Here is a 13281-nt window from a genome sequence, read left to right as displayed (position 1 = left end):
TTGTAACCTAAAGTTGACGCTTGAGTACCACTCCTCTGCTGTTCGATCGTGTGTATCGGAGAGCATTGAATTACGTAAGGATCCAAAGGGAACAGTGATGGACCTTAGGTACAGAAGAGACTGGAACAGCACATTACGTCCACATGCTAACACCTTATTATTGGTCTTTTTCACAGACGCACATGTACATTACCATGAGGGGTGAGGTACATGTACACACGTGGTTTCCGTTTTCAATTACGGAGTGGAATAGAGTGTGTCCCAACATGTCAGGCCAATAGATGTTCAATGTGGTGGCCATCATTTGTTGCACACAATTGCAATCTCTGGCGTAATGAATGTCGTGCACGCCACAGTACATCTGGTGTAATGTCGCCGCAGGCTGCCACAATACGTTGTTTCATATCCTCTGCAGTTGTAGGCACATCACGGTACACATTCTCCTTTAACGTACCACACCTGCACATTCCGCAATTAACACTAGGCTGACCCTTGACAGGATGTTCGACGGGCGTTTCATAGGACGTGGAGAAATTGGCCAGCCCGTTCTCCTGATCTTACACCTCTGGACTTCTTTCTGTGGGGTACATTAAAGGAGAATGTGTACCGTGATGTGCCTACAACCCCAGAGGATATGAAACAACGTATTGTGCAGCCTGCGGCGACATTTACACCAGATGTACTGCGTACATCGTATGCATTTTTGCTGCTAGGCATGTATAGTGCACCTCATTGCCAGTTCGGCGCCACCTGTGTTGTTAACTTGGCTTGTTCTGTTCATCTGCAGTGACCTTTTGCTAGTGCTGTTTTGCCTTTTTGTAGGCAGCTGTGAAAATTTGTTTTCTACTAAAAAAAATGATGCTGAAAACAGCTTACTAAGTGACACTACGGGAAAAACTCTAGCATATCAGTGGTTTCCTCAATTTAAAATTAGCAACATGTCTATTGATGACAAACCTCGAGGATGTCCATCAACTGCCTGAATCGACGAAAATATTGAAAAAAATTGAGAGCTTGTGCTCACGAAACGTTGACAGACGCAACTGATCAACTGCCAGAGATTAGTGAGTTATCTTGGAGCTCTGTTCAGTGAATTTTGACAGAAGATTTGGGAATGAAAATGGTTGCTGCCAAGTTTGTTCTGACTGACAATCACAAGGAATGTCAATTTGAAACATACTGTGCTTTGAAACAATAGCTACTGATTCAAATTTTCTGGTGATGAGTCAGGTGCTATGGTTACGGGGCAGAGGGGGGGGGGGGGGGGGGAGGGGGAGAGAGAGAGAGAGAGCAAGAGAGCGAGAGAAGCAATATTCAAGCCAATGGAAGATTTCACTGTCACCCCATAAAAAAAAGTGCCAAGTCAAATCAGCATAGTTTGATTTGCTTTTTTTTATGCAAAGGGTGCAGTTCACTCAGAGTTTGTTCCCACAGGTCAGACACTTAATCAAACATTTTATTTGGAAGTTTTAAGAGTGTGCTACAGTGTTCATCAAGAAAGACCCAATTTGTGACAGACAGAAGATTGGTTCTTTCACCACAATACACCTACACACACACACAGCCACTGTTAGTTTTTGGCTAAAAATGGCAAGGTCCTGCTGCCCCACACACCTTACTTGCCTGACCTGGCTCCGTGTGACTTTTTCTTATTTGAAAGGACACGGATTTGAAAACTTTGAAGAAGTCATGAAAAAAATTAGGGAGGAGCAGTCATGTATTCTAAAGATGTCTACAAAAAAAATCTTTCGAACAGTGGAAGCACTTGTGGGACCAAATGTATTAGTTGTAATGGAGAGCATTTGAAGGGAATAAGATTGTTTTGTAAACAAACTGAAAATATATAGCTTTTAAAAAATAATTCATTTTTTAGGGTACCCCCTCATATTCCATCAGTTCTCCACATCAGCAAATGTCTGAAGTGTGGTGCTATTTTTTTAAATGACATTCTCCTAAAGTAGTCTGAAATTGTGATTATTTCAACTTAACTTGTGATTATTTCAACTTTCGTGAGTTGTAACATTTCAAATACTTTCTCTGTAATTTCAATGATTCAGTGGTATTTTGCATGAACACTTCTTTCTCAAGAATACTCTTAAAGTGTGTTGCTTTGACTAACTTGTCCCTAGCACATTATACTACTGATCTATTCTACCATCTAATTTTGCTTACCAAGACCAAAATTCTAACTTTCTGTTTCCTACTTTCACCTGCATTCTGGACTTCCAGTAAGATTAAATTATTATTTTCTTACATATATTCTTTGAATTAATTAACACAATTGCAGCTGTCATCTGCACCTACAGCTGGCATTTACACTTTTATAATTACAATGGCTGTTAAACATCCATCCAATTTGACCATCAAGGTGCTTTGTTTCCTGTACGTTATCTTTACTCTACTGCCAATTTCCTTATTAATTATTATTCCTACTCCTGTTCTACCATTATCACACCCTATATGAACAATTCTATGATATGCTCTATAAATATTCCTTTCATTCTGGCTATCTTACCTCTCCAGTTCCTAAAATATTGGCCTGAATTTTTTCCATTTTACCACAATGTCTTAGTATTGTAACATTCAACATACCTACATAAATTAGCATTTATCTTTTTTTTTATGAATTTTCTTTTTTGAAATTACAGCATCTTTCTGACATTAGCTGAATTAGGTATGAAGATATTACCTACCGGTGAAACATGAAAATTCGTGCAGGCTTGGGACTCGAACCCGTAATTTCTCACGTGTTGTGAGTGAATGCCTTAACCTCTTCGGCTACCCGAAGTGGTTATTTTAATTGGAGAGAGAAGATGGAAAACTAAGTAATCTGTAGATCAGGCTCAACTAAGAGCATAGCATGTACATGGTAGGGAAATGGTATGAAGTTGTACGAGCATTACACATTTTTCAGTATTTACTTTTCATTTTTGTTTATTAGTATAATTTACTGCTGGCAAAAATACAAATAATTCTTTCTTCAAACCTTAAGCATTAAAAACAATTAATCATCTTGAGTTTTGGATGATAGTAAAGCTTCCCATGCACCAGATGAAGGATTTGTTGGTAATACCCAACCAATTGGAATTGCAGAAGACATTGGAGCACTTGCAGGAGCCAAACATTTATCCCAGGACCACCTAAACAAAAACAAAAAACACAATTATCAAAACAGACAAAATTGGCAACAGATATGCAGAAGAATGGGTAGGTAGGTAGGTAGGTAGGTAGGGAGAGAGAACTCCAACATATTGCAAAAGTTTATCAGGGCAATGAAAGGCATAGCTGCACACCCTCTCTTATCAAAGAGTACCTGATAGCAAGGAAATCTTCGATGTTCCTCTCTGCTGCCTGAATAAAAACTTTGAATGTCAGCCTGATGGTGTCCAAACAGTAACCTTTTCCATTGGGCTAGAACTGTCCTGTCATATCTAATCTTACGTTCATCAACTGCTTCTGTTAACATCACTCTGAGCCCTTTCTCCTCCAGAGCATATTCTTCCATTTTCTCTCCCAAAGACTCTTAAGATTATCTGAAATGCATACAAGCACACATTAACTCAAATACAGCTCTGCGAGAGGGAGAGGGAGAGAGGGAGAGGAGAGGGAGAGGGAGAGGAGAGGGAGAGGGAGAGGGAGAGGGAGAGGGAGAGGGAGAGGGAGAGGGAGAGGGAGAGGGAGAGGGAGAGGAGAGGGAGAGGGAGAGGGAGAGGGAGAGGGAGAGGGAGAGGGAGAGGGAGAGAGGGAGAGGGAGAGGGAGAGGGAGAGGGAGAGGGAGAGGAGAGAGGGAGAGGGAGAGGGAGAGGGAGAGGGAGAGGGAGAGGGAGAGGGAGAGGGAGAGGGAGAGGGAGAGGGAGAGGGAGAGGGGAGAGGGAGAGGGAGAGGGAGAGGGAGAGGGAGAGGGAGAGGGAGAGGGAGAGGGAAGGAGGGAGAGGGAGAGGGAGAGGGAGAGGGAGAGGGAGAGGGAGAGGGAGAGGGAGAGGGAGAGGGGAGAGGGACGAGGAGAGGGAGAGGGAGAGGGAGAGGGAGAGGGAGAGGGAGAGGGAGAGGAGAGGGAGAGGGAGAGGGAGAGGAGAGGGAGAGGGAGAGGGAGAGGGAGAGGGAGAGGGAGAGGGAAGAGGGAGAGGGAGAGGGAGAGGGAGAGGGAGAGGGAGAGGGAGAGGGAGAGGGAGAGGGAGAGGGAGAGGGAGAGGGAGAGGGAGAGGGAGAGGGAGAGGGAGAGGAGAGAGAGGGAGAGGGAGAGGGAGAGGGAGAGGGAGAGGGAGAGGGAGAGGAGAGGAGGGAGAGGGAGAGGGAGAGGGAGAGGGAGAGGGAGAGGGAGAGGAGAGGGAGAGGGAGAGGGAGAGGAGAGGGAGAGGGAGAGGGAGAGGGAGAGGAGAGGGAGAGGGAGAGGAGAGGCGAGAGGGAGGGAGGGAGAGGGAGAGGGAGAGGGAGAGGGAGAGGAGAGGGACGCTCACACTGTACTTCGCACAGCACACATTTTATGGGGTATTTCCGCCGACACTCTGTTGAGCTAGGGTTTGCAGCTCAAGTCACACACTTGTGTGTAAGTTCTCCTTACTCTGCACATGCAGAACACCATTTTGCTGCCACTGGATTTGAACAACAAGAAATGTTTCCATTCTGAGTGCTTATTTATTAAGTATTATATGAACAACCCATGTGATAAGTCATCAAATGTATTTTTGAACAAAATGCTTGCTAATAAGTTTTTGAGGATGTTTACACATTAAATTTCGAACACTTGAATAGTTTGCTTCTGATCAAAAAATAGCATAGTTTACTCCAAATTGCTTGTTGTCTGAGATTGCATATCTTATTGCCAAATTTTGTTTTCTGATTCTTTCTGGTGTTGGCATTGGTGAATAATTCTTCTCCATTATGGACATATTACAACTCTGCAACTACTGCGATTGAAGGCGGTTTCATAGGCATTTGTTTTTCGATGAGGACATATCAAGATACCTTTCCTTTCAGGAGCTTATTTATTCTTTGTGGACATTACCTCCTTACTAAACAGCATTGCAGAATTTCCAACAGATGTTTTAAGACTGTTTTTGTAAACCATTGTAAGTAAAGAAACAATGTTAATGAAATATACATAAATGTGAATAGCTGAAGACAGGCTGAACACAAAATTAATTTACTCTTAAAGAGACGTGTCTAAAGGCATATTTGTTGGTACGGTTTATCGGAAAAGGGAGTCGTCGTATCAGTGTGTTACCACACAAACATGAAAATCACAGACACTACGAGTTTGACCTGATTGGTGCTAGGAGCACACATTTGGTGACGTGCCCCCCCGAGTGTATGTGGATCAGGCCTGCACATCGCCTTGCCACCAGTGGATGCTTAATCTGCGGTGGAAGCAGGAGCTGTCAAAATATACAGATAACCTTGTCAGACCTTTATAACAGACAGTATCCTATCCAGCTCATCCACGAACAGATCTCCAGTATCATCTCTTCCGACACCAGTAAAACTGTTAACCAGCCATTTCCCAGCACAACTCTGATCACCCGGAACTGATTTGGCCTTGGGAAGATTAACCACTTTCTTCACCAGGGCATCGACTGCCTCTTGTCATGCCCAGAGATGAGGGTATCCTACTCACAGCGGGTACTGTTCCACCACCCACCCAATCTACGGAATATCCTTTCCATCCTTATTCCAATCTTGAACCTCATGGATCATTCCTTGTGGCTGACCTAAATTCTAGACATGTCCTATAACTCCAGCTCTCTCTCTCTCTCGTCTCTCTCTCTCTCTCTCCTCTCTCTCTCTCTCTCTCTCTCTGTGTGTGTGTGTGTGTGTGTGTGTGTGTGTGTGTGTGTGTGTCCCTCTCCCTCCTTTTCCACCCCTATCTGTCTTTTCCCTCCCAGTCTTCCCCTTGCATCTCCATCCTCATAAACCCCCCTCCCACCTCCCTCCTTTTTCCTTCGCCCCTTTACCTCATATGCTCTACCATCTTAACTTTTTTTTCTTGCTGTGCCACCCACTGATTCATCTGTTGGGAGACCTGCCTCACACCATCCTGCTACTCCTTCCTTTTCTTGTACATCCTTCCCTAGAACCCATTCACCTCCCTCCACACAGGCAACTGCCCTCAATAACCAAAACTCAACCGGCAGTCTTGCCATGGCCACACATGTGCGTATTTGGGTGTATGTGAGGTTGCGCGTGTGGATGTGTGCACGTTTGCTAGAGAATGAGCAATGGCTCGGAAGCCAATGTAAGTACTGCATCAGTTCAATGTTTCTATGTGCCACACATCAGTCAGCTATACCCGAGTTGTCGTCTTTCCTTTATTTTACGTATTATTTCATTTCCTGTCATTTCAATATATTATAAACGCAAGACTACCACATTAAATATTCTGAATTATCAAATGTATTGAAGTGCCCTTTACCAGTGACCAGTCAACACACTGGTGCTTGCTAATAACAGTAATTACTTCCAGCTAGCACCAGAAGCTGACATTACTGGTCATATACTAAATAAAACACAATGCACAATATTCTTTTGGTTCAGTAATGTAAGAAGTTAAAATGACGTCAACATAGGCAAATTAGTTTCAGGTGAACAGAAATATACACACTCACAATTTATAATATATAATTTTAGTTTCTACAATGGAGAAAAAAGTTAATTTGCATAGATCAGTAAAAAAAATAGTTATGAAACTAGTAATACACATATTATGCATTAAAATACTATAAGAACACTATAGAAAAGAGTTAATATTGTCGATTTAATTTATATAAACTTATGGAAATATATTTACGAGACAAGTACTAGATAAATTTGATACTGAGAGACTGTGCTACTAGTCAATTCATCAACTGCGTACACATTTTGAACAAATTACACCTGTAGCTAAAAATAATATACAACAGTGAATAGCTCTGAAAAGGCGTTTTTCTAAAAACTAGCAAGGTTTTCATTCATATTTACATCAGCGCCTCTAATAATCTGCAAATTACCTTCATTCAAACTGTTTAATTCCGCCAGAAATTTCTATTAACATAAATATATCTGAGTGTTTAGATTTGCAATCTTAACACTATTCACATTACCTTGTTCACCTACAACTGGTGTATGTCTTGTCTTTATGATGTATATTAATGTACTTTGCACTACTCTCATCCCATACTTTCACTCTGAAACCTTAGGATTTGTGTTTATTTCAAAGTTGGTCTTTTCACCTTTTTAGCCTGATGTGTAGGAGGTGCTCTATTTCCTATCCCCCAATATTAAAATTAGCAATATTCCCACAAATGAAAATTTCGGATCACATTAGTGTAACCCATTAAAATTAGGTTAAATATCAACCAACCAATAACACGAGAGAAACAAGCATCCAATTCTGATGACACTTTTTCTCCGCGTCCTAGGGCCATTTGAATCCGGAGGTTTCCTCAGTCCGAGCCAATGCTGAGAGTAGTGCCAATTGTCGACGGGCTTCCACTTTCCTCTTCGTCACATCAGACAATATACTATCTGCCTCGAACTTCAGACTTTCTTCCTACACAGACACAACCAAATGAACAAAGTTATTTTCACAAATTTGCTAAACACAAGATTGTAAGACACAAAAAGAGAAGGTCAAACATATGGCACATTAGCATTGCAAACAGGAGAGAGGGAGAGAGAGAGAGAGAGAGAGAGAGAGAGGACGAGAGAGAGGAGAGGAGAGAGAGAGGAGGAGGGGGTCAACTTTCCATCAGTGGAAGGTGCAGAATGTTCAAGCAGAGAAATGGATAATTGTGTTATAGAAGATAAGTGTGGTGTTATAGCTGTCTTGCTGTGTCTGACTACAGGAATAGCACCGGCACCGGCACAAAACTACTGTACTTAACGACAAGGTTTGTCATCCAGATTAGTCATTCAAAAATACAGGGTCATCTTACATTCACAAATACAGTTTTGGGTACCGAGGTCAACGAAGGAGCGACTTTCATTTACAGATTAAGTATTGGTTATCGAAGTGAAGTGCACATTTAATTTGATGATTTTGGAGAGTGGTATGGGGTGCAGTGGCAGAAATTTGGCCAAATGAGGGTAATGTAGTGGCAAGTGGGCACCAAATACCTTTTTTTTTTTAAACACCTATCACACTTAAATTGCAGCTCACCTGAATTTAAACGTAGTTTGATCTGAACTGATTAATAAATGGACAAATACTTTGCAAATAGTTATACATTTCTACAGGAGACTAATTCCAATAAAATATTTTAACACTGATACACACAACCTGTCCGGTATAAATTAAACACGAGTTTCAACAATGGTGCTCAAGTATCAACTGCTCAACAGCATTGTTGATTTTCAATGTTGTCAAAAATGATGAAGTACGTGTTATCCTGAAGAGGCCAGATTTCTCCCGATTCAGCACTAGGGATCCAAGAGTATAAAATATTCTTGTTATGCAGTTTGATTAACACTACAAGAACAGTAAATTGAAGCAAAACACGTTCATAATTGTTGAAAAACATGCATTTACAAGTCTGCATATCACACTTTGTCCACACAAACAATATGACATCAATTTCAAGTAATGGTTATTTATGAAGCAGAGACCACAAATGATTATGCGGCAGGAAGGGCATCAGATGTCAACAGAAATGAGAATTTTCACAGGTGGCATTAGATGATGAATAAATTACACACCATCAGTCCTATATTCCAAACTCACGGGTGACCAAATGAGAGAGAGCTTCATTAACTGGAGCAGCAAATTGTTCACGACGTGTAAATGAACTCAATTCAGATTTTCCAATTACTTGAAAGATGTGAATGAAGGTGCAGGAGATAAAGGGATAATTTTCCAAATGCACTAGTCACAAAATTCAAAGGAAGTAAGAGCTGGTTTGTAACAATGACGAAGAGGGTAGGACTTGCATTACAATATAGAACACTGGCTCAATTACTTCATGTGGCACTGGATGCAAAACTATTTGTGCATTAATGCTATAAAATCCATCTAACTTCCTTTCGGCAAATCTTTATGATACTTTCTACCAATACAACAGTTTTTATGTATTTTATTAATCAGAATGTTAAGAATTTCTTTGAAGGAGGTTCATAAAAAAGTCAGATAAATATGGCAATTCTCCTGAAATAACACCCGGCAGGCAACAAATAGCTGTATGCTTTGTTTATTACTTAAGATCAACAACCTTAGGAGGAGGACAGACTGCTATTCACACCGTTAGAAATGATCCTTTGAGTTGCAGACAGGCATAATGTAAGGATTGTTACACATTACAGCTAAATCCTTATTCAGCAAAAACAAACACACACACACACACACACACACACACACACACACACACACACACACACACACACACACACACACAGAGAGAGAGAGTTGCCCAAGCAAGCACACCTCATGCACCCCATGACCCTTACAATAAGTAGCTCTGGCAGGTCAGAAATCAACAGCTCATCTTTACGGCGAGTAGCAATGTATCCTTTTCCTAATATTGTTGATATTCCTACCTGGAGATTCCATTGTTTTACATGAAGATCAACAATATTGTGTTGTATCACTCCTTATCACATCAATAAGGTTTGTACATTGTACACAATGTGGTGATCAGAAATTTTGTATCATCTCTCTTCTCGTTACTTACAAACAAAAATTGGTAATGAAAATTCCGTTTCCTGTGTGGATCTCAACTAGCTACCACTGTACTGAGCCACAGAGATTTGGTGAGTGTGGGGCAGGTACGGAAAGGCTGCTATGGTTTTCTGTCAACTAGTGTGGATGCCTTATGAGATGAAAAGTACGGCTGAACCTTGTTAGCTATATATACAACATAAGTTAACTTGAAAAACAACATTACACCTGCTTAATAATCAGCCAGCCATCTGGATACAGGATGAAAATGCTTATCACATTCATCTTATTGTAGCATAAAAATTGAGATGATTCGCTGGTAACCCAATTATTAATCTCTAGCCAAGATTTAAATACATTGTGTTAAAATCATTTCTAATTACAAAACAAATATTAAATTTTGCTTACTGTGTATTTTTTGGATCTATTCAGAAGTAACCTGTGTTACACACACGTTTCATGCGTATGTGTGGCAAACTGACAATCTCCTGGCACATCTGCTAATCATCAGTTCTCTGAGAACTAGAGACATCCGCTTGCGTGGCAAAACAACCAACTACATGCCGTACAATGCCTAGCAACAAAAAGGGACCAATAACAACAAAAAGAATAATAAACTGATCATCATCATTTGATTACTAGTATCGTGTATAATTGTGGGGTTACAATTGTACAATAACCTTTCAGTGGTGAAAAAAGCAGTCTTTATAGCTGACAGAGGACCAGAGTTCATATTTTGCAATCAACACAGTAATTTATGATGACTTGATGACACTTTCCATTCATGAGACTGTGTTGTTGCAACAACAACAATATTACAGTAGCTACATTATGATGGGGCATGTAAGTCATACAGCAACTTATGCCTGAAAAAGGGAACATAATTTTTGTTTTAGATGACAAAGTATTGGATATGCATAGATTTTGTTTTCAGTTCCCTTTCAAGAGACAAATAATTGGGGATTCAATTAAGGACTTAACTCGTGAAAGCAAAAATCATTCTCTCTCATCTGTAAATAAAAGAAACTGTGACAACTGCACCTAATTTTTATCATACACTTAATGGGAAGATGGGTGTTGGATTGAAAACTCTACATGCAGTACCACTGGGTGCTCTGAGTATGACAGCAGTACTGTTGCCAGCCCGAAGCACAGATAAAGGAGCAGGGTGTGTCAGGAAGGCTTTTGGCAGTAAAAAGAACACAACTAATGATTAGTCTCTGTAGTACTAGGAATTCCCAGAGGCAACACACAGGAAGACTGTTCTCTGGGGCAAATGCAGCCAAAGGCTACATAGTCAAGTGAGGGCTTAGGTAAATAAGCTAGCACAAATCAGGATGGGCACATTAAACACCAATCAATGATAGGAAGAGGAAAGAAAAAATGACTATGTTGACAAAGTGGAAGATCTGCGTACTGTGCATTTGTGTGACCCTTATTTGGCACTTTCTAAAAGTATTTTATAATTTTTGTTGGGATGTCGTCCCAGTCTGATTCCACTCCATGTAAAAATTGGACTGCATGAAATTTGGGCTTACAAAGAGAGAATATAGTATTTGGATGTTTGTAATTTTTTTTTAAATATTTACAGTATGTGAAGTCCAGAACTCAAATATCAATCTCCAAAAGCAGTTTGCTGATACTCTAGAAATTCTGGAGAAAATCACTTTGAAATCTTCTGAGCATCTTTATTCACTAACTAGGCCTACTTTTTGGTCGGAAATGTGGCTCCCTGGTAGAATACAGGTTCCAGATTGCTGCTGTCTACCCATATTTGCTGCCAGAGTTGGTGGTCCTGTGTGCATGCTTGGATGTATGACTGGTGTGGGTTTCTCTTCTTCTCATTAGCTGATGAAAGCTGTGTCCGAAAGCTTTGGTGTAGGTGTCAATTGTGCCTGTCTGCAACTCAACATGTCTTCTTTACAGAAAGTAGCAATCTATCCTTTCTTACATTATTCTTAGTGCTGTAGTGTGAATATACCAGAAATATAACCAATAATGGAAACAGAGATGCAACTGAAAGAGCAGCTGAAGAAATGTTGGGAAAAATGTCATGGTTTGTAGAAAAAGAAACTTGAAGTGCCACATGCATGTAAAATGAAATGAAGTGCAAAGAAGAGGTGGGAGGAAACTGGATCAGCTACAGGTGAATAACTTTACAAAACTGTCAACAAAGATGCAGAAATATCTAAGGCAACTGCCTGGAATGAAGCCCATGGAAAACTAGAGGCAAAAAGAGCAAACAGTAAATGTTTTTCCTTTTTTTTGAATAACTAAGATCAGAGACAAGGTGACCAAATATTTCACCGTACTACACATGAAAAGAATGAAGCTTGTGCTCATGCTCCATGACGTAAGGTTACTGAACAATGGAAAGACTACTTTGAGAAACTTCTGAAATCAAGAATGTTTCAGAAGAGAGCGATTGCACTCAGAGAAGACTTGAGAGAGAGAGAGAGGGGGGGAGAGAGAGAGAGAAAAGGGGGGAGAGGGAGAGAGAGAGGGAGGGAGAGAGAGGGGGGGGAGAGAGAGAGAGAGAAAAGGGGGGAGAGGGGGAGAGAGGGGGGAGAGGGGGAGAGAGGGAGGGAGCAGAGAAGGGGGGAGAGAGAGAGGAAAAGGGGGGGAGAGGGGGGAGAGAGGGAGGGAGAGAGAGGGGGGGAGGAGGGAGAGAGAGGGGGGGAGAGGGGGGAGAGGGGAGAGAGGGGGGGGAGAGGGGGGGGGGAGAGGGAGAGAGAGGGGGGGAGAGGGAGAGAGAGGGGGGGAGAGGGAGAGAGAGGGGGGGAGAGGGAGAGAGAGGGGGGGAGAGGGAGAGAGTGGGGGGAGAGGAGAGAGAGGGGGGAGAAGTGGGTGAGAGAGTGGGGGGGAGAGGGGAGAGAGTGGGGGGGAGAGGGACGAGAGAGGGGGGGAGAGGGAGAGAGAGGGGGGGAGAGGAGTGAGAGGGAGAGAGAGGGGGGGAGAGGGAGAGAGGGGGGGGAGAGGAGAGAGAGGGGGGGGAGAGGGAGGGGAGAGAGGGGGGGGGGGGAGAGGGAGAGAGGGGGGGGAGGGGAGAGAGGGGGGGGAGAGGGAGAGAGGGGGGGGAGAGGGAGAGAGGGGGGAGAGGGAGAGAGGGGGGGGAGAGGGAGAGAGGGGGGGAGAGGGAGAGGGGGGGAGAGGGTAGAGGGGGGGGAGAGGGAGAGAGGGGGGGGAGAGGGAGAGAGGGGGGGGGAGAGGGAGAGAGGGGGGGGAGAGGGAGAGAGGGGGGGGAGAGGGAGAGAGGGGGGGAGAGGGAGAGAGGGGGGAGAGGGAGAGAGGGGGGGGAGAGGGGAGAGAGGGGGGGGAGAGGGAGAGAGGGGGGGGAGAGGGAGAGAGGGGGGGGAGAGGGAGAGGGGGGAGAGGGAGAGAGGGGGGAGAGGGAGAGAGGGGGGAGAGGGAGAGAGGGGGGAGAGGGAGAGAGGGGGGAGAGGGAGAGAGGGGGGAGAGGGGAGAGGGGGGGAGAGGGAGAGAGGGGGAGAGAGGGAGAGAGGGGGAGAGGTGAGAGAGGGGGGTGAGGGAGAGAGGGGGGAGAGGGAGAGAGGAGGGGGGAGAGGGAGAGAGGGTGGGAGAGGGAGAGAGGGGGGAGAGGGAGAGAGGGGGGGAGAGGGACCGAGGAGGGGGGCTGAGGGAGTTGAGGGGGGAGA

At 43.4% G+C, this 13281-nt stretch overlaps 1 protein-coding gene across 1 annotated transcript in view; it reads right to left on the bottom strand.

Moving 5' to 3' along the window:
• Positions 1 to 2916: 2916 nt before the first annotated feature.
• Positions 2917 to 13281, bottom strand: part of LOC124804775 (programmed cell death protein 7-like) — a 55563-nt gene continuing 45198 nt past the window's right edge. Inside the window, 6 exon segments of the mRNA XM_047265096.1 lie at positions 2917 to 3140; positions 3314 to 3372; positions 3374 to 3510; positions 3513 to 3533; positions 7337 to 7415; positions 7418 to 7525. Of these exon segments, the coding sequence (XP_047121052.1) occupies positions 3005 to 3140; positions 3314 to 3372; positions 3374 to 3510; positions 3513 to 3533; positions 7337 to 7415; positions 7418 to 7525 (540 nt within the window). The 3' untranslated portion in view covers positions 2917 to 3004.

Source organism: Schistocerca piceifrons, chromosome 7, assembly GCF_021461385.2.
Source record: "Schistocerca piceifrons isolate TAMUIC-IGC-003096 chromosome 7, iqSchPice1.1, whole genome shotgun sequence".
NCBI lineage: Eukaryota > Metazoa > Arthropoda > Insecta > Orthoptera > Acrididae > Schistocerca > Schistocerca piceifrons.
The sequence above is the reverse complement of the archived record's forward strand: the minus strand, read 5'-3'. Positions and strand labels throughout refer to the sequence as shown.